Consider the following 25,530-nt stretch of genomic DNA (forward strand, 5'->3'; position numbering starts at 1 on the left):
CAAAGAAAAGGGGTGACACATTCACTTCACCAGCAAATTAATGCTGCGTGTAATTAGCACCGGCTGGAGAGCTTGCTGTGGTAAATGAGCATGGGCAGCTTTACTGAGTGGCATGCTCCCTCATCTTCCTCTGCACCTTCGGGTCCCAACGGGTTGGGCTTGGGCACCGCATTGCCCCTGCCCGCCGTAGTGCCAGGCACGAGCAGGCGAGGGGGCCGCATCCTGCTGCATGCTCCTGGCCCCCAGCAGACCTGCCCCTCCTGCCGGCTTCTGCGGGGTTCCTTGTGCTGCCCGAGCCTGCCCCTTCCCACAGACTCAGCCCCCCCCGGCTGACCCTGAGCCCCCGCGTGGGTGCTTCGGGGGTGCTGGGGAGCAGTGTCAGAGCAGAGGGCTGTTAAATCTGGGAGTGGGAGCAGAAAAAATGCTGCTTGTGGCCATGTTGCTGGGGGGGACGGGGACGGGGGGACAGGAGGACTGGCCTCGGAGTCCCCTCCTGTCACCCCATCAGACTCATGTGGCTGCTGGGGGCCACCCACGCCAGCACTGGCAGTGCCGTGAGGCTGGGGAGCAATTAGCCTTGAATGAATAGGACATAATTGCTCATGTCCTGGACACAGAGTACACCCTGCGTGTCTGCAGCGAGCAGGCTGTGCGCCTGCAAAACCACCCTGTTCAATAGCGCAGGCGGTGCTGTGCGGCGTTAACACCCCCGAGCAGGGAGCCGTGATCTGCCACCCCCTGACTCCCTGGTCCTGGATGCCTGGAGCTGTCCCTGATCTGGAGCATCCTTCTGTCGGCAGCCCCGTGCCTGCCACTGCCCTGTGCCCACAGTCCTGCCACCCTGCTCCCGTGTCACTGGCACCGGGAATGGTTCCAGCAAGCTGGGACTGGCCAGCGGTGGCATTTTCCAGCCTGTGAGGAGCTGGATGGCTCAAGGAGAGGCATCTGCTGCCGGGCGTAATGGAGAGCGAGTGCTGGTTGCTAACCAGGCTGCAGGTCTGCACTGAGGTGGTGATGCTGCAATGAGACTGATAATCACTTGGAGGTTTCACACTGCCCGGTAACGTGGCCCCACCTGCAGCATCAGCTCTCCCAGCCCCATGGGGACACGGGAGGGATGTCCGCGGGGCACACGCGGCCCCACAGGGAAGAATGAGCACCCAAGGCATTTGCAAGGTGCTGGAAAGAGGGATGGAGGGGGAGCAGTGCCAGGAGGGAGCCGAGAGGGTTTGTCAGGAGTGACTGAGTGTCCCTTGGACCAACCCATCAATGGAGCCGAGTGGCCTGAGCCCAGCTGGGCTGCCATGGGGTCCCAGGGCTGCGTCCACATGTGGTGGGCTTCTGCGTGTCATCCGTGACAGGCTCTAATCCTGCATCATCCCTCATTTCCCTGGCTGGCAGGGTGCTGATGCTGGGTGCTGATGCAGGGTGCTGCTGGGCAAGGAGCGGTGGTGGAGCGGGGACCACCTGGCACTTGCCACAAGCCCTGTGTCGGCACTGGGAGCCGGGGCACGGGCTGCAGCAGCGCTGCCCACCCGGGAGGCAGCAAACGGCTGCTCGCACCGCGGGGTCAGGGATTACAGGGAATTAGGGCAGGTTTGATTAGATTAGGATGGATTAGAGGGCAGGGAAGTCACCCCATGGCTCAGGGAGGCAGGTTCAGCCTGCCGGGATGAGCGTGCTCAGCACGAGGGCAGCATGTGCAGGACGCGGGCATGGGGCACGTCCCAGAGCAAACCCTCAGCCTTATCCTCCAAAAGAAGGTACAGTTGGACTGTCTCACCTGAGGGGGAGTTTGGGTTGAAGTCCTACAAGCGGCTGTGGTCAGACAGAGCGGGCAGCAGAATGAAAGGCTGCATTATCCTTGAAAACGGGGTCCTGATCAGCAGGCACAGCGCTGGCTTTGCTTGGCAAAGTGGGTCCCCGGGGACTCAGTGGCACCCTAGGGTGCCCACTCGCCCACAGGGCTCTCTGGGAAAGGGTGTCCTCGGAGCCTGGTCGCTGGCTGGCTTCTCCTGCCGATCTGCAGGGGCAGAGGCAGCTCCTCTCCCCAGGGTGCTGCTGAATTGTGGGGGCTGCGGACCGGCTGCTCCCAGCCTGCAGCTCCCCACCCGCACAGCTGAGCTCTGAGCTGGGCCTTTCGCTCTGCCTCTGCCCCCCAGCCCCCTCTTCCCTGTGTCCTCGTAACGCCCTCCAGCAGTGCTCGGGGCGACAGCCTTTCCCAGTGAGGGTGCCGGGTACTGGGGCAGCTCCCCATCCTCCTCCTCCCCCCAGAGCTGCTGCCCACCCCCCTCTCTGGCTGTCTCTCTCCAGGCTTGGCTGACAGAGATCCATGAATACGCACAGCAAGACGTGGTCCTCATGCTACTGGGGAACAAGGTGAGCCTGGCTGCGTGGCTTTGCCAGAGCCTCCTCTTCCTCACCTGGTGGTCCTGTGATGGAGCCGGGCTGCAGCCACAGGCGGGGGAGGGTGTGAGGGGATGTGGGGGTCACCTACTGGTGACCTCCCAAATCATCCCAAATTGCTCTTTGTCGTTACTGTCGGCAGGTGGATTCAGCCCAGGACAGAGTGGTGAAAAGGGAAGATGGAGAAAAATTAGCCAAGGTACGTGAGGTATCCGTTGCTGCAATGGAGCTAGTTGTTGCATGCGCTGACCAGGGATGTGCGAGCACACCAGTGCGTACTTGGTGATGTACACCAGTGAAATGGTTAACTGGCTTTAATGGCAGTTAAATGGTTTTGTCTGGCCCAAAATACCTCTTGGGAGTACTTTGCTTTTCCTTCCCTTGTTGTGCTGTCCCTCCTCTTCTGCTCTTCCTCCTCTAAGCTTCCACTAACGTTTGCTGCTTCTTTGTCTTCCAAAACTATTTACCAAGTTGGGTAAGAAGTGCCCGACCTGTGAACCCTCACTAGATTTTCCTGGCCCCCACGGCAGCGCTCCTCTCCCAGGGCAGGGTGTGAGCTCCTGTGGCCGGCACTGGTCTCCATCGGGCTTGGCGCGAGTTGGGAGCCCCCGGGAACACCCCGGCTGACATTTCTGACGCCGATGTGTCTTGTCCCACAGGAGTACGGAGTGCCCTTTATGGAGACCAGCGCAAAAAGTGGCCTCAATGTCGAATTAGCGTTCACAGCCATTGCAAAGTAAGTGACTGGTGTTGCAGCTGTGCTGGGCGCCTCGCCCGTGGTGGGGACAGCAGTCTTGGAGATAAAGGCTGGCACTGTCACCCACCTTTTTGTTCCTTGGTCTCCCACCTTCAGCTCATGTGCTGGCAAGTCCTTGCCATCTCACAGGAGAAATGGCTCATCGGGGGAGCTTTAGCCAACCATCTAGACCAAGCTGGGTCCAGCCACGCTGGGGCAGGCAGCGTAGGGCAGAAGAGTAACACATTTCTCCCCTGCCCGCAGGGAACTGAAGCACAGGTCCATGAAGCTGCCCAACGAGCCCAAATTCAAGCTCCACGACTACGTGAAGAAGGAAGTGAGAGGCTCCGGCTGCTGCAGGTCCTAATGCGCTCGGTGCATTGTACAGAGACTCATGCCAAGTGTTTGTGCGCCGCGCTCCCTCCTCGTGGGCAATGTGTGCATGTCTGTCTGTCGTGTCTGTATCTGCCTAGAAGGTAAGCTGAGACATGGGGAATGAAGCAGCAGCAGAAAAAGCTCTCTGGGATGGGGTGGGCGCTGGCTGTGCTGCAGCCACATGCCAGGCGCTGCTCCCTGAACCCCCATCGCATCCATCCGCACCGCGAGCCCTTTGGCTGTCCTCGCCGGTCGCTCCCACCTGGCTCATCCTGATGCAGGTGGGAGGTGGGCGTTTGGGAAGGGACTGCTGGGGGCTGGGGTCTCACTGCTGCTCCCTCCGGCGCAGCGGCAGGTGGTAGACCCGGCTGTCTCCGCTTGTTCAGCAGCAGCCAGGAGCACGGTGGGGCATCTTTAACGTTAGTAAGAGTTACGGTGTGAGGAAGGGGAACGAACACCTTCTCCCCACCAAACATCTGGGTAGGAAAAAGTCCTGAATTCCCTTTTTTCCCGCCGTGTACCTGGAAGGCAGCTGCTCAGAGCCCTGGCCTGGGGCACGCAGGGAAGGCTCATTTTCAGAGTAACTGTTTTTGTAGTTGCTTACTTCTGTCTGTCCCACTTGCGCATGGTGTAAGACACCTCCTCGATGAAGGTTTCTCCTCTCCCCTGCAGAAGACAAGAGCTTAGCTGTCTGTCCGAGTGAGCTCCTGCTGACCTACCTGTTGTACAGAGATTTCCTAAATGTTTAACTGGTTGGCGAAGGCTTTGGTTCTGCCGTTTCTAGTACTTTAATTGAGAAGAAATCTAATGTATTGCAGCTTATTCTAAATACTTTCATGTAAGTGTGGTAGCGTTTTTAGACTGCAACAATGCTTTGATATCTCCAAAGTTCTCTTGGGACAGCTTTTAACTGAGGAAAGCTGGGGGAAGGCTGTAGGCATTGATTTTGCAGGTTTCAGACTCTCCTGCCAGCTCTCTTCAATGGACTGCTCACCTCTTTGGTCTGTGTCAGGCATTTGGTGCTTTTTTTTTTTTTAAAAAAAAAGCTGCACTCCTAAGTACAAATTTGAATTTGGTTGAAGTGTTTGGCCTTTGGCCATTTTCTTCTTTGAAAATTACACACACACGACACCAGGTGCTCGCTGCACTGAACCTCCCCATGCCGCCCTAAATGGAACACTTTAAATAATGTAACCCATCCTTCATCCTTAAATAAAATAACACATTCTCCAGCACCCCAGCCAAGCACCAGCTCTCCCAGCAGTTGGTTCAGGTGGCCCTGCCCCTTGTTTTGCTCAGGGCATTAGCTCCAGCGCTGCATTCCTGACGTGGCCAAAGACCCTTTACTGCATGCAATTCAGAGCTCCTTGGTGAGCTACAGGGAAGTGAGCAGCTACTGCTTAAAGGGGGTTCAGCACAATAACAGTACAAAAAAGGATCCTAAAATAAACCTACTGAGAATGGAGCATTTTTCCTAAATAGCATTTTAGGGAGAGACAAAAACTTTCAATTGTCTGATTGAAATTTTCACCTTGACCCACTCTAAAAGGTGGCAATGCCTGCTACAAGCACTCCTTTAAGTTTGCTTGCAAGTAGCAACAGAACACAGGGAAGGATCTGGAAGTTTTTCAAGCAGGCACTGTCAAGAAGTGAGCAGGAATCTGTAAGACGGGCTGTTTCAAGCTGCTTTGGTGAGCTTGGCTGTGCTCCTGTGGCTGCTGCCCGACCAGCGTGTCCCTACATATAGCTGCTTATCTTACAGCCACCTCCATCCCCATCCTGGGCTGCGTAGCATGCACTGGCTGGCTGAGGTTAAGAAAAAAAAAGGGATTTTCCATGGTTCTGAGCTTCCTAGGTACTGGTGTGTTGGTATCCCAGCTGTGCTGGGAAGGGCTGACCGGGCAGAGGCAGGGAACAGAGCCAGGCAGCTCCGGCACAGCTCCGTGCCCCGACTGCCTTTGGCTCCGCGTTTTCCCAGCCTGACCCCAGCAGCGCAGCAGCAGCCCCCGTCCCGAGGTGTCTGAGGTATCTGAGGTGTCCCGAGGTGCCATCACTGCGCAGACACGCTGCCCCACAGGGATCCTCCCTAAAGGCAAAGATAAGCAGCAGTTTTCCCAGTGCTCCCATCAGGGCGCTGCCTTCCCTCCTCCTCGCAGGGCAGGAGAGCCTTGCGTCCTGCCGTCTTGAAGAAAAAGCTGACAGCTCTCAACTTACTCCATCAGTGTGGGACTAAATGCAATTTAAAACCTAATTTAAATAAGGAAGATGTAAATGCTGCCCGCTGGAGTACTTTAAATATGCTTGTTGGGAGCTGGCTCTGCCGCAGCAGACATCACAGCTGCGTTCGTGGCATTAGACCCAAACTCCAAGGCAGGCTCGGCCCCATCCCTCCCAGTTACAAGTCCCATCTGTAGGACTGGTCTCCCAGTGCCTGCACACTGACCTTGCCCCAAAGCTCCTCCTCGGACTGTTATTTGGCATCTTTTTACATGGGCGTTTACTGCCACCAAGCGATGAAGAATTAATTGTTCAGTGCATTCAAACAAGCCAGAGGATTTGGCGTTACATGCGACTTACCATTTTTGTTGGCTCTTGTTTACAGCTTTTCATTCCTGTTAATAAATTTTTTTAATAATCTTTGTGGCTACAGTGGTGTTTCGCCTGTCCAACCTGCACACCTGTGCTGTTTTAATGTTTCACGTCGCTCAGCTTATTCATGAACCCATCTAGAACCTTCCATTACCAGCATGGGTTCAGGTGCTCCAGTGCACGCAACGAGAATTACCTTAATCTGGCTACTGCTGTGAAAGATAGTTTAAAAATGTTTCTATAAATACATTAGCAACAAAAGGAAGGCTTAAGGAGAAGCTCCATCCTTTATTGGATGGGGCGGGGGGACAGTGACAATGAGGAGAAGGCTGAGGTCCCTCATGCCTTCTCTGCCTCAGCCTCTTAATAGTAGGAGCCGTTGCTCTCTGGGTACCCAGCCGTGGGTGGGGGCTGGCTGGGCTTCAGGTAAAGCCCTTGGCATCGTTTCCCACAGGGTGCTCCTGGAGAAACTGGCTGCTTAGGGCTTGGGTGGGTGCATTGCTCACTGGATAAAAAACTTGGGAGAGCGGTGGCAAATGGAGTTCAACCCAGATGGCGACCCGTCACACGGTGTGTCCCCAGGGCTTAGCGCTGGGGTCCATCCTGTTCGATGGCTTTAGCTTTATCGTCCTATTTGATGGCTTTATCGAGTCTGGACAAGGGGATCGAGCGAGCACACCCTCGAGCAAGCACACCCTCGGTAAGTTTACAGATGACACCAAGTCGGACTGGGAGCGTTGATCTGCCGGAGGGCCCGAAGGCTCTGCAGAGGGCTCTGGGCAGGCTGGGCTGAGGGCAGCTGGGTGAGGGTCACCAGGGCTCGCTGCCGGGTCCTGCACACGGGTCACACCAGCCCCACGCAGCGCGACAGGCTGGGGAGCTGCCTGGGGGGAAGGGCCTGGGGGGGCTGGCTGACGGCCGGCTGGGCATGGGCCGGCAGTGTGCCCAGGTGGCCAACAGCACCCTGGCTCGTGTCCCAAACCGTGTGGCCAGCAGGCCCAGGGCAGTGCCCGTCCCCCTGTGCTGGGCACTGGTGCGGCCGCAGCGGGGACCCTGGGTTCGGTGCTGGGCCCCCCGCTCCCAGACAGACACCGCGGGGCTGGAGCACCCCAGGGACGGGCACGGGGCTGGGGAAGGGGCTGGGGCACCAGCCCTGTGAGGAGCAGCAGGGGGAGCTGGGGTGTTCAGCCTGGAGAAAGGGGGCTCAGGGGGCCTGGTCGCTCCCTACAGCTGCCTGAGTGGGGGCTGTAGCAAGGGGGGAGTGGGCTCTCTTCTCCCAGATCACAAGGAACAGCCTCAGGTTGCACCAGGGGAGGTCTGGATTGGGTATTGGGGAAAATTTCTTCCCTGAAAGGGTTGTGCAGCCCTGGAACAAGCTGCCCAGGGGGGTGCTGAAGTCACCATCCCTGGGGGTAATAAACATGTTTAGATGTGGCACTTAGGGATATGATCTAGTGGTGGCCTTGGCAGGACTAGTTTAATATCTGGACCCAATCACGTATTTACCAACCAAAATTCTATGATTCTAAAGTGAGTGGAGCATGTTTTAAGGTGTCCTGGTTCCCCTAAAGTGAATAGTAACAGCAGACATGGTCTGCTGGCTGCCCAAATCCAAAGTTTAAAGTTGGTATGTGCTTTTACACACCACCCATGGTATTTGTGAACAATAGAAGCAAAAGCAAAACAAGTATTTTGAAAACTTTATTAGATGTATAAGCTATAAAATTGGTATAATATAGAAGCCAAAGTGGAAATACAACAGCAAACAATTTAAAAATTACAAGCCTGAACTTGATTTGATGTTGGAGAAAGATCATTACCTGAGCAACTTGTTAGAATCCATGCTAGTGAGTATCAAAGATATGAACCGTCTACACAGTCTAGCACTGGAGTTGATTCTGTGAATGCTCTCAACTACTCATACTGCTGCAACACCATCTGCCATGGTGTTTACCTTAAGCTACACCATGTGGCAGAGTAAAAGTCAATGACTTTTGATTTCTTGTACTTTAGCCAATTCTGTGACTGCTTCTTTGTGCTTTAAAACTCTCGACTCCCAAATTGTACAGCTTGAGAAACAGCAGCTTCCTCGCTTGACACAGCAACCCCAGACAAGCACGGTTTTTAGCTGTAGTCGGAGCTGCAGCGTTTGCTCTGCTCCGAGGCCTGCAGCCTACACTGCGCTGGCACAGCAGCAATGCCAAGGCACCAAGTGGTTCCTCCAGCCCCAGTTTCACCCGCCCAAGACCCCTCCGTGCCTTGCCCCCGACTGCAGCTTCCTGACGCGGCCTACGGGCGCGGGGCTGGACACCGGGGCCAGCTCAGCACCACCTCCCGGCACAACGCTGGGAACGAACGGGGCCGCGTCTTACCAGCCCAGAAGGCCGGGAGCAGCCGCACCCCCCGCCGCTCAGGCCACACCGCACAGGAAAACCGCCCGCCGCCGGGCCCTCCGTCGCTGTTCACCGTCCCCGCCTCACAGCCCCTCGGGCCGCCGCGATCCGGTTCCCGCCGAGTCCTGAAGAGAAAAGGCAGCGCGGTGAGAGCGGGCCGCGCCGCCCCGCCCGGCCCCGCCGCGCCTGCCTCGGGCCTCAGCCGTGAACCGTCAGCAGGGGCCGCGACCGCCCGCCGCCCTCAGACGAGGTGTCAGAAAGGTAGAAAGAGATCATCACCGGCCCGGCCCGCGCCGCCCCGCCGCATGCCCACCGGCCTCACCTCCCACCTGGAAAGGCCGGCTGCCTGCCCCCGCTGCAGACTTTATAACTGCCCCCACGGCGCTATTGGCCACGCTGTCTGAGGAGACGCCAATGGCGAGCGGTTGGCGTGATCGCCTTCCCGCCCCTCCCAGCGCTCATTGGTCACCGCTCTTCCTCGCTCCAATGGCGCCGCGCGGCGCAGCGTGGCCCGAGGCGGTGGTCTGCTGCCGCCTGATTGGCCCCTGGAGAAGGCCGCGCCAAGCCAGTAGCAGCAGTGGTTGTAGCATCGAGTGACTGGAAAAGGTCCAATCAGCGCTGGGCCGCGAGGGCTGCTGGGGGTTGTAGTCCCAACGTCACGGAGGCGCGGCGAGGCGCGGGCGGGAGGCGGCCCGCCGGACTACAAGCCCCGAGGAGCGCGGGGCGCGGGGCTTCTGGCCCGGGCGGCAGCTGAGCCGCTAGACAAGCGGGGAGCAGGCCCGGGGTCGCGATGTGCCGGGGCCGGTTACCGGCGCTCCGGCCGCCGCCGCTGCTGCTGCTAGGTACGGGCGGGCCTAGGCCGGGCTGGGGGGAGCCCCTGGCTGAGGGGTGGGGGGTCCCGGGCGGGCCCAGGGTGGAGGGAGCGCTGTGAGGGGAGGGCCGGGCTGGGCCATGGGGACGGTGAGGGCCGGGGGCGCTGGGCGCTGGGTTCCCGTGGTGGGGAGGTGCCTGCGGAGGCTCCCCCGGGCGCGGCGGGGCTGTTCGGGGCAGCTGCGGGGGCCGCCGCCCGCCTGGCAGCGCTGCCGCGTCTTCTGCCGCCTCGTCCCTTTCCCTGGTGCGGTTGGGTCGGTGGTTTGTAAACTCCGTGTAGGTGCCAGCGTGGTTGCCCAGGTGCGCAGAGGAGCCCGTGTCTCCTATCCGGTGGTGTTTGGTCCTCGATGAGTCCTGGCCACGGCTTGCTCTCCTCGCTTCGGCTGCCTCCCCTTTGCCGTTTGACATATCTCATCACGGGGGGTGCTTAGTTTTCTCTTTTTCTGCTCCATTACTTGCCTGACTTAGGGCACGTGTTGCTGATGATTCTCTCTTGATCTTCCAGTAACCTCATTTCCTTGTGCTTTGGTTTCACAATTATGCAATATAGGATATTTGGTGGTAGATCTCCATCATTGCCCCAAGACAATTGCACATCTTGGAGTGGGCAATGAAATTGTCCTGTTGTTTTCTCATTTCAAACATGGTGTTTAAGTTCTGCCTTATTCTGCCCCCAGCTTGCAGCTGCTGTTCCTCCAACAGACTTGCTGTCAAACATTTTTCGCCTGTTTGATCTCTGTGATCTGATGATCCTGTTGTGTTGCATGAGAGCCAGAAGCGAGGACCTTCTTTCAGTTCAGTGTGCTTTTGAGCTCCGTTGGTATCAAAGACAATGGCTCAGACAGACTCTGCTGGGGGGCAGTAGCTGTGAGAAGAAACTGGTACGGTGGGGTTTGATACACACATAGCAAGCCAGGTCCAGGCTATTGTACCCGCCGGGGGTTAACTGTATTGTGCAGAACTGTGGTTCAACTTTGACAATGTTGCCAAACACTTTGTTTCGATCCCAGCACTTTAATTTTGCCTCCCTGTGCATTTTCCCCCCAGTGATGTATTCTTTCCAGTCTGTACTAAGCAGTTAGTGTTCCTGTTAAATAGCTGTTGCATTTTGGCCTCAAGCGTTTGTCTGTCAGTGACTCTTGCTTACAGCCACAATTACATTTGTTGGGTCTGTATGGAGAGGGCTGTGTGAGTGAAGGATGGTTCCAGAAAGCCCTTGCTGAGGGAAAGTGGTGTGAGAAAGTCAACCACTTCCATGACAGCCTTTACAGGGCTCCCTGGGAGCTGTGCGAGGAGAGGAGGTAGTTCACAGAAAGTGTGTTGTGGTGAAGATAAACTCAGTGCACCACCAAAAATTGGGCTGCATTGTGTCCAAGTACTGTACAGACATCTACTAACCACAAGGCCAAAGAGTTGGCTGTCACCATTGACAAGGTGCGAGAGAACAGGCAGCGCTATCCTCATTGCGCACCTGAGGAGTGGAAGATCAAAGAGTTTTGGGATTTCCTAAGCATCATGCAGGGAGCTGTCTGCAGCCTGCTGGGTCCCCCTCCATGTCTTGGGGGTCCCCCACCCTGGGCACTACTGCTTCAAGTAAGGTTGAGAAGGGACGGGGTAAATCTAGCCAGAAAGCTGCAGCTTTGCGGTTTGGTTTGCTGCACTGTGCAGCAGCAGATCGCTTGCAGGTGAAACTGCCCTGCAGAAAAGAATGTTTCATGATGAGGGAAGTTAAATTTTGGTGACAGTGGGAAACTTAAGCCAAACTGGAGTGACCAGAACATTCAGTCAGATAATGCAGGTACCTTCACTGGTAACATCCAAACGTGAGTTTTCCTGATGCTGATTGAACCCAAGGGGAAAAAAACCGCCAAATCCAAAGTTTTCAGGCAGTTTGCTTCCCAGACCCAAGGTATCACATGGTGATACCAGCCACACTGCAGTGTGAGTGTGGTGGGGCTGGGCCCACAACTGCCCATTCCTGTGGCAGCGCAGCCTTAGATGACCTTAAGCCACTCGTGATGCACCACAGGTAAGTTTGTGTCCCCTGGCTGAAACGTTTCTGCAGTCAGCTATTCCCTTCCTGGGGCTCCACGAACACAATGCTGCTGCCAGAGCTGCAGAGTGCCGTGTGACAGTGCTGGTGCTGGTGCCTGCTCTGCCCTGCCGTGATCTGCCGCAGAAGTGGCCGTGCATTGGTGGGAGTTGGTCCTGAACAGTGCTGAGCATTTTGCAGCTTCAGTTGGTGTTCAGCAGTTAGTCACCTCATGGGCTGAGAGTTTGCCTGTTCCGCAGGACCTTCCTAGTCCCTGCTAGCCATGACTGTGGCACTTTCTGAAGCATGATCATACCTGCCTCTCAGGTTGTCTCAGCCAAGCCCAGCTGTGCCAGGAGAAAGGCACTGAGAGAAAATGCTTCCTGGTGTCACTAACTCAATGCTTGGGTTATGTGGACAAAGCTGGCTGTCAGAACTCTTCTCTCCCGATTTTTATGCCTCTTGTCTGCCCTTCCTTGCCTGTACTCCTTCGCTGTGGGCATGATGAGGCACACGCTGGGTGTCCCCTTGCCCATGGGTTGGATCAGGGGATGTAGCAGCTGCCTGGGGCAAGGGAGGAGGTGGGCAGTTGCACAGGGGTATGTGTTGCCTTTCTTTTAAGCACAGCAACTCCCCCAGGAGTCCAGGGCAGCAGCACTCCAACTTACCCTTTTACAGACTGCTCCCACTCTGCCTTTAGCGCGGCCTGAGTTCGGAGCTTTATCAGAGTTACCGTGCTGCTTTTAATGAGGTGTCCTGGGGACTGGAGTGGGGCAGCGCCTGCTCCTGGGAGAGCCTCTGCTGTGGGACCATGGTTTTCTCCTGTGTGGGGTGGGTGTCCTGGCAGTAGAAACCCCCCACCATCAGTGCCTGTCTTTCAGGTGAGCCCTGCTCACCAGCTCCGCCTTTTTGTGGGGATTCTTAGTTGAGGGGGTTTCCCTGGCTTGTCCGTACAAGGAAAGGCTGTGTTGCTGATTGTTAGGCTGCTTCATATTCAGTGTTACAAATAGTTTGGGTACTGTCTAAAGAGGGCGAGAAACTCAAACTCCCTTTAAAGTGAGCGATGGACCGACCTGTCCCTGGAGATTTTTCTCATCAGAGGAATAAATCTGTGTGTGCTAAGAGAGTGGTGTTTTTTTCTGCGCTAGACTTCAGTCTGGGAGCAGCCAGGGCAAAGCTGCGAGGCAGCACGGAGATTGGCCGAGCTGTGGGATTTTCCAGCTGAATTTACATATCGCCCACTGCTCTGCATGCCTTTCTGTTTACATCACTTAAGAGCGATACACACATACACGCACACAGATAGTGGAAGAGACATTTTGACCGAGGAAAAGCCTGCCTGCAGCTTAGGAACTTGGTCACGGTGGCGTCTTACCGGGCTTTGCCAGTTTGGACAGCCAGTGGTGAGTTTCCTTCAAGGTAAAGTGTTTGCCCTGGGTGCTTGATGTCAGGGCCATGTCAGCAGTGTTCCCTGGGGTCTGCGGTGCTTTAGGAGTCACGGACAGCAGTGAGGAACTGTTTTCATCCCTGTGTCTAGATCTTCGTGAAGAAGCAGGAGGTATCTGAAATCTGACTCCAGAAGTGATTACCTGTCACCTGTCCAGCGAGCTGGAGTGGTATTATGCTGATTTTGTGATCCTTCAAAGTGACCTTTGGAAGGAAGTGTAACGATGCCTAGTTGTGCAGCAACCCAGCAAGTGTTTTCTGAGGTTGTTTCTGGTCATTTCAGAGATGGGAAATCCTCAATATTCTTTAAGCAAAGTTGTGAGCAAAGAAGTCAAGTTTGTGAGAAGAGTTTGGTACCTCTCACTGCCTCTCCCGTGCATCCTAAGCCATCGTGGCTGCAGTACAGTTGCTGATGGTACGCTGGGCGAGTGGTTTAAACCAGCTTTCCTAGCATGGCGTTAGGTGGTTATGGGATGCTGAACAGTGCTTCTGTCTGAGAGTTGTCAGTACATTTACCGCAGTGGAAGTGTCCACATCCACTAAATTCTTTCAGAATCAAGGATTCAATGCTTGTTTATCGAAGGGCAGGACATCACTAGTTTGATGGTATTTTGCCCAGCTCACACGCTACCCAGGAAGCACTACGATTTTCTCCCTTTCCCAATTGCTGGTTAACTCTCCCTAACAGGACATAGCTGTCTTATGTTGTACTTTCCTGCTTGTTCTCAGTGGCAAAGTCTAAGGAAACTGTGCAAAAAAAAGTTTACTGGATATATATATTTTGGGTTGGGGTTTTTTTGTGAAGGAGCTGATGCGTTTCAGATGGGTATTTAAAGTGGTCTGATTGCACCCAGAGGGCAAGCAAGAGCGTGTTATGAAGTTTCAAAGCCTTGGAGGATGTTGGGGTGAACAGGGGGTGGAAGTGATACTTTGTGCATTTTGAGTAATGACAGTAATGAGCTCAGCTGTCTTATGACTTTAATCTGGAAGAATCCCATAATGTGATAGGAGTGGTTAAACCCTTCCAGAGAAGGCAGCCACCTGTAAGGCAAAGCAGTGTGAAGAGCCCTCAGTGACTGCACAGCAATTGAGGAACGAAGGATAGCAGAAACTTGATTACCTTGGGTGTAGCACGGTGGTTTCTGGAAAGGAGAATGCAGCAGGTGAGACAAGCGTTCTTCTGGCTTCCTTGGAGGACATTGGGTGCAGTGTCTGCTAAGATCTCTGTACATTTATTGGTGTTTAACTCCTTTCCCAGGCCAGATGAGAATAAGCTTTTGAACTTTGGTGGAATACTGGCCAAGGTTGGTCTAGGATGGCTGAGAATGGGTTAGTTTCTGTTATTCGTGGGCAAGTCTGTCCATCACAGCCTTGAGAAGCTGAATCACTCCATCGCCTAGGCTTTGCTGTTGACCTGGCATGTTTTAGATTTTTTTTTTTTTTTTTTCAAATGAGTTGCAAGCCCATCTATCTACCAGACCCCTGCAGGCTGGTTTGCAGCAGGGAAACCAGCAGCAGAGCCTCAGCTAGCCCGCAGGACCCTGTGGGGTCTTGGCAGCAGCTTGTTCTCTCTGTCAAGCAAGGCTGAGGAACACCAGTTAGCACCAGTTCTGATGTGATTTGTGTAGGTGATTATTCTTAGCTTTTGAAGCTTGACATCTTACATCATGATCTGCCTTGCACAGAGGAGATGGACATTCCCCCTCAAGAAACAGCAGCAGGACTGCGATTTTGTCTTGGAGCAGTAGGTTATTTGAGGGCTTGGTTGTGTTTTTTTTTCTTAAACAAATCCACAATTTAATAATGTGAAGGTCCCTGAATGGGTCTGTTCTTTGAGTGAGGATGTGAGAAAGATCACAAGCTGTGAAAGGAACAGCATGCAGCACTGTAATGGTAGGGCTGACTTTTAAAGCACCTTTTGATTAAAGTCCTTGTGTGGAAGAGCTCTGAGTGTGCCTGGTTCTGCCAGCCTGGCCACCCTAACAGCGGCCACATAGGTCCTGAGCCAAGACAATCCAATCTCGGTTGCAGGGGTTGGGTGCTACTGAACCCTGGTCTGTGGCCTTATGCATAAGAAAAATGGTGTAGTAGGTGAATGCCTCCGGGTTTCCTAAAATGGGAGTAAAGCTTCAAGTGTAGCTTTTGTGTCATGGAAACAGCATTGAACATTGGCCTCTGTTCTAACTTGTAACTTGATTTTAGATTTTTGGGAAAAGTGAGATGCTTTGTTCCACCAGAGCAATCACTTTTGATCCAGGTACAGGCACATTTCAAGGTTACTGCTTCAGGTTTTAACGTGAAGTATTGCAAAAAGTTTTTCTATCTCAAGAACTCATTACCCTTTAGGAAAAGCACCTAATATAAAATTATTTCCCCTTTCTGAACTGCGTTTGCACAAAGGAATGACAGTGTTCAAACAGCTGTTGAATGTGCTCTCTCGTCTCTGCAGTCAATTCAAGCGCTGGTGAAAGAAGCAGCAATTAAAAATATCACTTTTATTTTTATTGATGACAGCTCAGTACAATTATGGTCTCACTTCAAGTAGCTCAGAAAAGTCTCTAGGACTTTTAAGAGCAATGCAAAAACATGTCAACAGTAAAAAGACTTTTTGTGCCACAGAACCAAAGACGCACCAGATAGAAGTGCCATGCTCTGTCACTAGGATTGAACTTCTGTTCACGTTTTGTGCTCTTCTAGCACTGACTGCACCGCTCGATGTAGAAGCCTGGCCATAGAGAGGTCATCCTAAGGGTGTAAGAAATGCCCTCCCGGGTGGTAGCATTGTTCTGCCTACCCCCGTTCTGTCTTCAGCAGTTGCAAAAATAGATGTTATTAGCAGAGGGCACATGAACCTGACTGCTTTCTACCATCCACTTGCCTCATATTTTCCTACCACCCACAGTAGTTGGGTCAGGGACCTCATCCCATTGATTATTGCATTTATCGTTCCCTGAAGTTTCTCTAACTGCTGTGGTCTTCTTCCAAAGCAAAGACCAGATCTGCTACAGCACTCGGGAGACAAGTGTATCAAGGCTTTATGTAGCACCCAAATGACATCCTTATGGTTGTTCTCCACAGCTTTTGTGATGCTGCTCAGCATTTTGTTGGCCTCTCTGTCTGCTGCTGTCCTGTGGGCTGAGAATTGCAGCTAACTCTGCAGAGACTGCAGCGTCTCTTTCCTGAGTTGTAGCTGCCAGGTCAGAGCATCGCATCGCATCGGCCTGCTTTTGTTGTTTTTCCCTAGGTGCGTTGCTTGACATTTATCTCCATAAAAGCTCATCTTCAACCTTTTTGTCTCAGTTTTGTGTTTCTATCCATCAGCATGATAATTTGACTGCTCAAAAGAGCCTAGTGTCATCTGAAAACCTGGCAATTTCACTGCTCGCTCTTTGTTCAACATCTTCGCCTGTGACCTTGAAAAAGCTTATTCAGCAATAGTTCTTGGGTGAACCCTTGTGTGATCTTCTCTAACCTGAGGAGTGACCATTGATCTCCACCCTCTGCTTCCTGTCTGGTGACCGCCCTGAGAGAGATCTATCTCCGCAATCTGCTGCAGCTCACGCATTCTTACGGCCTGTGTTCTACAAGTCAGACTAGATGCTGACAGTCCTCGTCACCATGTTCTTTGAGCCCTGTTAATGCAGTTCGCCAGCACTTAGGAGTGCTATTTCTACCAGAGCCGCTGACCAGGAAAGCCAACATGACTTTCCCATGGTTATCTCTGTAGAAGAGTTGGCATTTGAGCTCGTGAATTGTGTCTTGTTTGTGCTTTGGTCTGAGGCAGTTCCCTTGCAGGTTGCCTTGGGCCACTGAGAATCAGTTCACAGAAAGTGTGGGCAGCTCCTTGGTACTGCTGAAGGACAAGGTGGACAGAGCTTGTTGCCCAGACTGGGCTGGATTTACTAGCCCTGTTACCTCTCCCAGAAAAGCCCTGGATGAGAGCTGGCGAAGGAGCCGAGGAGGAGGGTGTACTCCACAACCCCCCCTCCCCGCTCTCTGCTCCCGCTCGCCTTGCCCTTGTCCCGTTGAGCTGGGCTGTGGGAGCAGCACGGTGCATTTTAGCTTTTGTAAGAGTATTTCCCCGGTGATGTGCCAATACTCTCAAGGATGCGTAACCCCTCTCGTTCTGGCTGCGATGTTGTAAGAGGAACAGAAGCTTGTGTTTGATGCCATAAATACCCAAGCTGTGAAATAAGGAAGTTCACGTCACGCACAGGCTGTTCCCAGCCGGAGCAGGATAACCCCATGCCTGCCTTTCTCACGAGGCCAGCTGCAGGCATTGACCTCGCTCTCCAGCAAACGCTCCTGCTGTGTAGGATTTTGCCAGCCCAGCATAACCTTAGAGACAGCCTCAATGAACTGGGGGGGGGGACAGAGAATAACAAAGCAGATGTAGGACGTGTCACTGAGCTTTATGGGTTGTTGATTGCATAAGGTTGCATAAACACTTGCAGGTTTATTGGCTAAGAGACACTGTGCAGCGTGGGGCATCGCATCTGCTGGCCGCTCCCCGGCGATGCCACGGTTCACCTGTGGGATCCAGTGCCGTGCCAGTGTCTCACATCAGAGAGCAGCTGGAGCACAAGCCGCAGCAGTGCCATTGTGCCTGCAATGGTGTGGCTCCCACATTAGGAACTGGCTCCTAATCAGGACCAGGCAGGTTACGTGATGTTTGAAGGGTGGGATCCTCTGCTATCCCTTCTCCTCAGGCCATGTCCCCCTCAAAGCATTGCCCTTGATCTTGAGGTTGGTTATAAGGATCTTTTGTTGAATATTGGGACTAACTAGGGGTGTGTGTGCACTCTGGAAGCTGAGAGAGGAGACCCTTGAGGTACCGACGTGGGTCCTACCGGGCCCCTCATGTGGGCAAACTCTTCAGCACAGCCAGAAGATTAGCTGGGCCACTGGTCCCGGGGGTGATTCCCTCTTTGCTTTGAGGTGCAGCAATGGGGTTGGCAGCAGCATGAAATAGCAGAAAACCGCCCCATTGCTGGTCCTGTTGGCCTCTGCAGTGGGGAGAAAGAGCACTGTTTTCCTCAGCTGTCATTGCAACTGCTGGTGGCTGGGTTTTTCCTTACCTGGATTACTAAAGTAGGAATTTTTAGGCTTTTCTTCTTGCTGAGTCTCAAAAGCCTGAGTTGATGCCTGTGGTGTGCAAATGCTGAAACCTAGCCCTTCCCTCCCTTGCATCTGGTTACTATCAGCCATGTGATTTAGTGAATAGCAGGTCCCCACAGCTTCCTCTTTCCAGAGTAGATTTCCCCCCCCCATTTTTTTTTTTACTGTCAAAAACACTAAAGTTGCATGTTAATTAAAAAAAAAATAATTCCAGGCAAGGACAGTCTGGACCACAGGCTGGGTTCCTGAGCTGTCTTCCAGATGCCTGGATCTGCGCACGCCTCTCAGGTTTAGGAGGCAGCCCTGTGCTGTTGTGCTGCTGGGACACACAAGTTCTTAAACCAGTTCTTGTCTTTTCAGAGCAAACGGAGCCAGCTTTCTCGCTGCAGGTGTCAGGGTGCCTCTGCAGCCCATTTTGCTGTAAATCATAACTGGAACGTGTAGAGTCCTGAGCCTGAAAGCTGGGAGAATGTTTCCAGCGAGAGGGTTTCTGACCTGCTGCCCTTCGGAGCTGCTGAAGGTGCTCAGGGGGTCTCTGGAGCCTCTTTGTATTTGGTCCTCTGAGAAGGACTTGGCAGCTCAAAGGATTCTGTGATTGCCAGTAAATCTTAGTTTTCCTTCTAGGTCACAGACTGCGTGTTGTTTTGTAACACAAAATATTGGATATTTTCATTGTCTTATAGCCTGTACCCCCTCAGGACACAGTTCTGCTGGGTCCCTGCAGGCTGAGCAGCCCTGCCTGCAGTCAGGGCAGGGGAAGGAGCTGCCCGTGGATGGTGCAGGGTGCCCCAGGGAGGGACACCATCCACCCAGGAGGGATGCTTGTCCCCCAGGCCTGGGAGCACAGGACGGCATAGCTGGCGGGGTTCAGATGCCAAGCCAGGCTTCAGAGATCTGGTGGAGATTTTTGCAGGTGCTGTAAGAAGCTGGTATTAAAGTTGACAACACCAGCTCTTTTCTGCCTTCTTTTAACTTCTTTGATATCAGTTAGAAAAAGCCTTTCTCAGTACCTCTTAGAAGAATGAGATGTGAAGGAGCTGTCAGACAGCGCTCTAGAGAGGTGTCTGCTCTGTTGAAATGCTTCCTATATATGGTGGTTGCAGAGATTTGGGCTGAAATTGGATATTCATGTGCCAGCTGGTGTTCTGCAGCCTGGCAGGTATTCTACTCAACATTTTTCCCATTGCTCACATTCCTCTGCTTTCTGTTCAGAGAAGACATGAAGCGAGCTCCCTGCTGCTGCTCACAGGTACGGTGCTCAGCCAAGCTGCAGAGCACAGGACATACTTATAAACAATGAGTGGAAAATCCCTGTATTCCAGCCCATGTTCCCTGCCTGGCTTTGGATTTACCCAAGATCTGTTGAAATTGGAAGGCATTTTGCACCCGTTTCCGTGGGGCTTTGGGACAGGGGGAACCTGGAGATGTGTCTCCTTGTAAGCAGTTCTGTGGCCTGCTGGGTTACCCCAAGAGCGGCAGACACCTCCTAGCCTGCACAGAAGTTTCAAAGGCAGTTATTTAAAGGGTCATGCTCATCCCTGGCTGACAGGCTCTAACTCACTGATTGCAGTAGCTCAAGTGCCTGTATGTCACTGTTGTTGCACGTCTGGTCCTATGTTTAATGATATTACAAAACTGCTCAAACTGTTAGTTGTCCTCATTCTTGCTTTTTCCTGTCTCTTTGCTCCACAGTGAGTGCTTTCCCATTGCTTTTTTGAGTCTCCATCTGTTATGTTTGAGGGCAATACATACCCTGAAAATGAGAAGGTGATGAAGCTTCTGCCTGAGTCTCTAGACAGCCCACAGTCCCCCATAAGGATGGGCTTTCTCTCTTTCCATCTGGGACTGATTGTTTGCCTTAAAACTCAGTAGGAATATTAGATACGCGAGGTTCCCTTAGTGCTGTCATGGCTGGTGAGGTGGGAGCATATCCCTGCTCTTGTCTTGTGAGTAAAGCAGGATAGCGGGTGTTTGGGTAGGTGCTGCTGAGGTTCTTTGAAGAAGGGATCATTAATTCATAACCCTGAAAAGCGAGTCCCTCTATTTCCACCCTAACATGGGAGGAGGAGGGTGCGGAATCCCTTCTCTAGAGGAGAGATTGGTGAGCTCATCTGTATTGTTAGACATAGGGAACCTATAGAGGAGGGGAACTTTAGAGGTACATGCATGTTATTAGACATGAGATCATGCAAACTCAAGACATGAAATCCCAGGAAATATGGCAGTTTCTGCCATCGGTCATGGAAGTACTTGCTTTACATTATGTATGAGCATGGCATCATCTGAAGGCCCCAGCTGAGGTGGAGACCTTTTTGTGCTAGGCACTGCACGGGCATCCAGAGATTCTTTCATCTTCAGGCTTTGTAGCCCAGATATGCTGTGCAGAGGGGGTAAACTAAAGAGACTTGTGCAGGGAGGAAGCAGAGAGCTCCAGTGGCTCGCCCAAGGTTGCAAGAGGGTGAGAGGCTGAATGGGGTTCAGATCTTACAGGGCCACACCCAGTGTGGTACCCAAAAGCTTTGTCTGCCCTCCTCCCCACCACCCATCCTCCCTGTGCCTTCTGCTCTCAGTGCTCTTAAGAGCCACTGAAAGGAATAAAACGGTCCTGATGGCCAGTGCCAAACTTTGCGCTTGCTGGAACCCAGCTTTAAGCTCGGCAGGTCTCCACGATGCAGCAGCACAACACTGCTTCACTCCTGCTGTTCTTGAGGCAACTCCAGCAACTCTGCTTAGCATCTCCTAAGGGATCTGGCATTTGCAAACAGCCAGGACAGTGCTTTCAAATGTGTGGAAAACATTCTCCAGATCCCTGTTTTTAAGATGGTCTTGGGTTTAATTTGGGAGTTTCTGTTTGTTTGGTTTTTCGTTGGGGTTTTTTTTTTTCTGTTTTAGACTGTAGCTTTGTCTTGAGAGTTTATACCTGAGCAGTGATTCCCTGGAGCGTGCTGCTGCTGTAATCTGTCTGCCTGACAATTGTCCGATAAAAAAACTGCAGCGAGCAGCTAGAAGTGCTGTGTCAGGTGGGGCTGAGCTGTCAGCCGTTAGCAGAGCAGCGGCCGAGGACAGCTTGAGCATCGCCTCTGCAGTGTTTAAAGTGTGAGGGTAGGATGCAACCGGCCCTGTGTGCAAGCAGCCTTGTGCTGGGGCTCACGGGGGAGGTGGGTATGCTCTTGGGCTGGGACTAAGGAGGCCCTGGGCAGGTCCCAGGTCACAGCTACATTGTGTGATCATGTTTTCCTCTGAGCCTCAGTTTCCCTTTCTATAAAGTGGAGGAATCGCAGTGGTCTCCTTTATAAAGAACTTGGAGATTTAGGACTTGTCAGCCTCAGATAAGAGAGAACCGATTGCTAGAAACACCAAAGACATTTCACCTCCCCCAAAGTTGGAAATGTGAGCAGCGGGAGTGCAAAAGCCTGGCTGGAGCGGTGCTGTCTCGGCAGGGACTGGGAGCTCTGCACTGGCCGATTGCAGGCATCTGCGGGGCTTTTCCGAGGTGCCCTTCACTGGTGGTTGGCTCTTGTCCTGCAAAAAAGGATTTGGGTTGTGTCTTAGTAAACCATTTTTGGCCTGTCTCTTCTCACTGCAGATGTCCTGTCTGTTTAGCCCTTGGACTCTGCTGCTGGCAGCGAGAGTACCAAGACGTAACTTGGACGGAAAGAAGTCTCTTAATCATGATCCTTCCTGAGTAGCTTATTCCTGGAGTGCAGGGTTCCCATCTCCTTGGGAGGGCTGGGACAGACCTTTCAGCTGCAAGGATGAAGGGACAGCTTGGGAGGAGAGCTCAGTGCCCTGCTGAACCCTTGTCTTCCCTGATGGAAACTTCTGCTCAAGCCAGAAGCATCTCCATGTGGTGGCAGAGAGGGTGTGCAGCTCCTTCCTATGGGTGCCTTGGCTCCGGAGGAGACTCTTTGAGAGCATCTTGTCAATTCACTGGGACAAGAGTGTAATTTTGTACCCTGGAGCCAGCATCAGGTTTCAACAGAGGTTAAAGAACGCAAACTCCATGTGTTTCTGCAGATTACTATTGTGTAATACTTGACTTTGCAAACTTGAACTTTGTAAAAAACTGTGTAAACAATGGAGGAAGAGAAATGAGCCCATCTGCTGACTTCTGGGGGAGAGGGTTTCTCTTTCTGGGTGATGATCCAGACTTTGCTGTTGTTTCTGAGCAGAAACTGGGAGTGAGATCCAGATTCAAAAACATGTTACTTGAAGTAAGGTTTCTTTTCATGGTTTCCTTGTCCTCATAGTTCAGGCTGTGCTGGAAAGAACTCCTTTAATGCAAATACAACTAAATCAAATGTGGTGCTTTTGCTTTGTGCTAAGACCTAGCCCTTGCTTTTGTGTTTGGCAGTACAGCCCAGGGTTTTTGAATTAAATAGCAAAACTCCCACCGAATTCATTGTAAGAACAGGACAAGGCCTGTGCTCATCATGTTTTTGAATATGAGGCAGCCTTAAGTTGTGGGGTGCAGGGAAGTTTAGACTTTGGTTTCCTTGGCTGGAAGTGCCTGGAAGCACTGCACAGCCTGCCCAGAAAAGGGGCTCCCTCGGAGGGATCCCTTTTTGCCACCCTTGCTGATGATGAGGGGCTGCTGAGCTTCCAGGGCACCTCGTCTTTCATCTGGCAGTGGGTGGTCCTGGGGGGAGGAAGGCAGTCACAACCCTTCGTGCTAAAGCACAGCCCCAGGTGACTGAATGGGATGTTTCTATCGTGTGCTGAGAAGGTGGCCTGAGCTGCAAAGTCATGAGTGAACAAGCTCCCTGGGCTGTGGAGTCCAGGCCAGCTCAGCTTGAGCTTCACAGTTAATGGGATAAGGGTTTTACTGGTATAGCTTTACACCCAGAGTCCTCTTCTGCCCTCTGTGCACTCAGCTCCCTGGCAGGCTGAAAGATCACCCTTGTGTCTGTGGCCTCAGCTGAAATCCCTCTGCCTGCCATGACACGGTCTGCTCTGGGTTCCTCCTTGCTGTGTCGTGTGGAAGGGGTTCCCTTTCAGCGCCTGGCTTCCTAATCACTGCTCTGCAAAGTGTTTTGGGAAACGACAGGCAACCTGCTTTCTGAACTACACTTGAACTGGGGACAGAGAGAGGACAGACACGGAGCCTGTGCAGGGTTCTTCTCCGCTGAGACTGTCAGTCACAACTGGCACATACTCTCATTTTGAAAAGACTGATGCGTACGTGGCTGGTGGGATGCTATCCTTGAGTAGTCTCCTGAGAAGTCTCATTTCCTGTTAAAACAGTCGTATACTTGTAAAAGCAGCTAATGATTATGGGTATTCCAGTCTTCAGGCAATTAAGGAGTTATTTTAAAAGAGAATTGTATTTTTATAAATGCTGAACACTCATACAGGAATGATTTGATGGAACCGGACTTTGTCCTTGCCACTTGCTTCTGAAAATCCAGGTTTATGTGAGTCTGGGTAAATACTTGGACATAATGCTACAGGAGAGTGTTCTCTGAGCCCCGGAAAATACGTACACAGAACTTGACTCTCTGCCTGTCTTCTTCCACAGAGCAAACTTCCCATGACTAACAAATGCTGGCCTAGATTATGAGCTCAAACAAGAACGCTCGCTACAATCGTTTCTCCAGTGGCACAACAAACATCACTACTTCCGAAAACACTAACGGGGTAAGGCTCAATGTTGTTGGCAGAGCACAGGGGCTAGGGCTGCTTCTTCTGTTCTCATCCTTTCTTTTGGGGAAATGGAGATGCCTGCTGAAAATGTTATTTTCTGCTATTGAAAATTACAATATTCACAGATAAAAGCGGGGAATATGTACGTACATTTTTTCACCACTTCAGGAAAGGTAGCAAGCCTTTGGGCTGTGCTGCAGTGATACGCGCTGACCTTCATTTTGTCAATATTTCAGACAAGAATGGAAACAACTTTTGGGCCAGCCTACTCTGCTGTGACTACCATCACAAAGGGTGAGTGTATTTCATGCACAGAGCTTCTCCCCAAAGCACTGTGTGTGATTCCTACCAGTTTTTTGTTATTGTTGCTGCTCTTTTACAAATCATAAAGCTTTTGGGAGAATCATTGTGTTCATTATAGACAGGTGCCGAGGTGTTGTTTTTAGTATTACGCAGCCCAAGTGTTATTTAATCATGGCATCTGATCACCAGACATGATGGAAATGAGCATGCACAGAACTTTTCTCCCATTACACAGAGTTAACAGTACCACTGGGAAGCCTTAGTTGTAACTGGGATAGAACAACAGGGTTTGATACAAAGCCCAGTACCAAACCTTATTTATCTCTGTGACTCCTCATGCAATCATTACCAGCGCTGAAAATTGTGTCTTCACTCCCTGCCTGACTGAGTCACTCTGGATGCTTTGGTAAAACCCCCGTGGCCATTTTTAGCTCAGACAGGAGGGCGTGCAAGTGTGTACCTCATTTAAAATTCTTGCGTTTTGTTCCTCAAAGCGCAGCAGGTGAGGAGTCTGAGCCCTGACATGTGGTGTGAATGTGGGAAGAGGTCTGGTTTCATTTTGGAATATAAATAACCTTACCTTTTAGTAAAGACAAACTGTGGCATTTGACACTGATTTAGATAAGGAAATGAATGTTGGCCCAAGGAAAATGTTTGGATTATATTTGTCCAGGACTCTAGATTTTTTTGGACTCCTTAATATTTACATTCAAAATTTGATGTAAAGTCATGTGTAATATGATAAAGATATGATAAAGTAATATTATCTTTATACAAATATCATGCTTAATTTAGCATGCTTCCCTTGCACGACAAGAATATCCAGACCTCCCTTGATCGAAGCAATTTTTGTTGGTGACCGAGATATGTGGGAGTATAAGGTTTCCTTTTAATAATATTTTTAACCTGTGGACTGGTACAATATTATCTGTGCTCTTTTCTGGGTAAGCAGCCTTCAAAGGGCCGCATGCATTTCAGCAAGCTATCAGAGATCAGGATTGTTCTGTCTGCACTGTTATGTCCAGGGCATGGAGTTGGGGAATCCCTAGTCTTTTCCATTTCTGAGGAACACTTAAAGCTACAGAGACTGACCCATAGCTGGAAATGTTACCGAGGAGCCTAAATGCTTGCCTTTTTTTTTTTTTTTTTTTTTTTTGGCTTTAAAGCTGACGGGACCAATACTTTTAAACAGCATCGTCGGACACCATCCTCCTCCAGCACCCTCACCTATTCCCCACGAGATGAGGACGATGGCATGGTAGGTGCTGCTGCTGACTGGCTTAGCTGATTATATGACAAATGAGAGAAGTCTGGTGCTCCTCTGGACTTCTCTGCCTCCCTTATCATTCCCATGCACTGCGTTCTGTCGGAGGCAGATGGCAGATGTCTGCACTGGAGGCAGGACCAGCCTCAGTGTTTCCTGGCTGGCCTGGTGGTTGGTGCAGTGGGGAAGCAGAGGCTACTTCTGACCTGGGGTGTTAGGCTGGTATGCTGGTGCTTATTTTCAAACTGTTTGAGAATGGTATGTGGTTACAAAACCCAGGAGCTACACAAATCCTGCAGGCCTACTTTTGAGGGTGTACCCTGTGCTCTGGGTCTCCTGAGCTTGGGAGAAAGCA

The 25,530-nt window shown here is 52.1% G+C and overlaps 2 protein-coding genes, 1 long non-coding RNA gene and 1 other non-coding gene across 7 annotated transcripts in view; 2 read left to right on the forward strand and 2 right to left on the reverse strand.

Annotated features, from left to right (window-relative positions):
• Nucleotides 1-6,154, forward strand: part of RAB26 (RAB26, member RAS oncogene family) — a 32,877-nt gene extending 26,723 nt beyond the window's left edge. Inside the window, exons 6-9 of the mRNA XM_040593389.1 lie at nt 2,314-2,379; nt 2,549-2,605; nt 3,066-3,142; nt 3,407-6,154. Of these exons, the coding sequence (XP_040449323.1) occupies nt 2,314-2,379; nt 2,549-2,605; nt 3,066-3,142; nt 3,407-3,509 (303 nt within the window). The 3' untranslated portion in view covers nt 3,510-6,154. The remainder of the gene's footprint in view (nt 1-2,313; nt 2,380-2,548; nt 2,606-3,065; nt 3,143-3,406) is intronic.
• A 1,640-nt stretch (nt 6,155-7,794) lies between these two features.
• LOC121087950 lies at nt 7,795-8,969 on the reverse strand. The gene is made up of 2 exons (XR_005827794.1): nt 8,822-8,969; nt 7,795-8,624 (listed from the first exon to the last, which is right to left on the reverse strand). It is a non-coding gene; the product is annotated as an uncharacterized LOC121087950 (long non-coding RNA).
• Nucleotides 8,693-8,783, reverse strand: LOC121088132. The gene has a single exon (XR_005827838.1). It is a non-coding gene; the product is annotated as a small nucleolar RNA SNORD60 (small nucleolar RNA).
• A 214-nt stretch (nt 8,970-9,183) lies between the features above and the next one.
• TRAF7 (TNF receptor associated factor 7) overlaps nt 9,184-25,530 on the forward strand; it is a 35,885-nt gene continuing 19,538 nt past the window's right edge. Inside the window, exons 1-4 of one of the 4 annotated variants that reach the window (XM_040591620.1) lie at nt 9,184-9,341; nt 23,484-23,602; nt 23,845-23,902; nt 25,078-25,169. In XM_040591620.1, coding sequence (XP_040447554.1) covers nt 23,522-23,602; nt 23,845-23,902; nt 25,078-25,169 — 231 coding nt within the window. In that variant the 5' untranslated portion in view covers nt 9,184-9,341; nt 23,484-23,521. Of the gene's footprint in view, nt 9,342-12,732; nt 12,805-23,481; nt 23,603-23,844; nt 23,903-25,077; nt 25,170-25,530 lie in introns of those variants that run through there. The other 3 variants (XM_040591618.1, XM_040591621.1, XM_040591623.1) reach the window with 3 other exon arrangements.

The sequence above is a fragment of the Falco naumanni genome, chromosome 4 (assembly GCF_017639655.2).
Source record: "Falco naumanni isolate bFalNau1 chromosome 4, bFalNau1.pat, whole genome shotgun sequence".
NCBI classification, from domain to species: Eukaryota; Metazoa; Chordata; class Aves; order Falconiformes; family Falconidae; genus Falco; species Falco naumanni.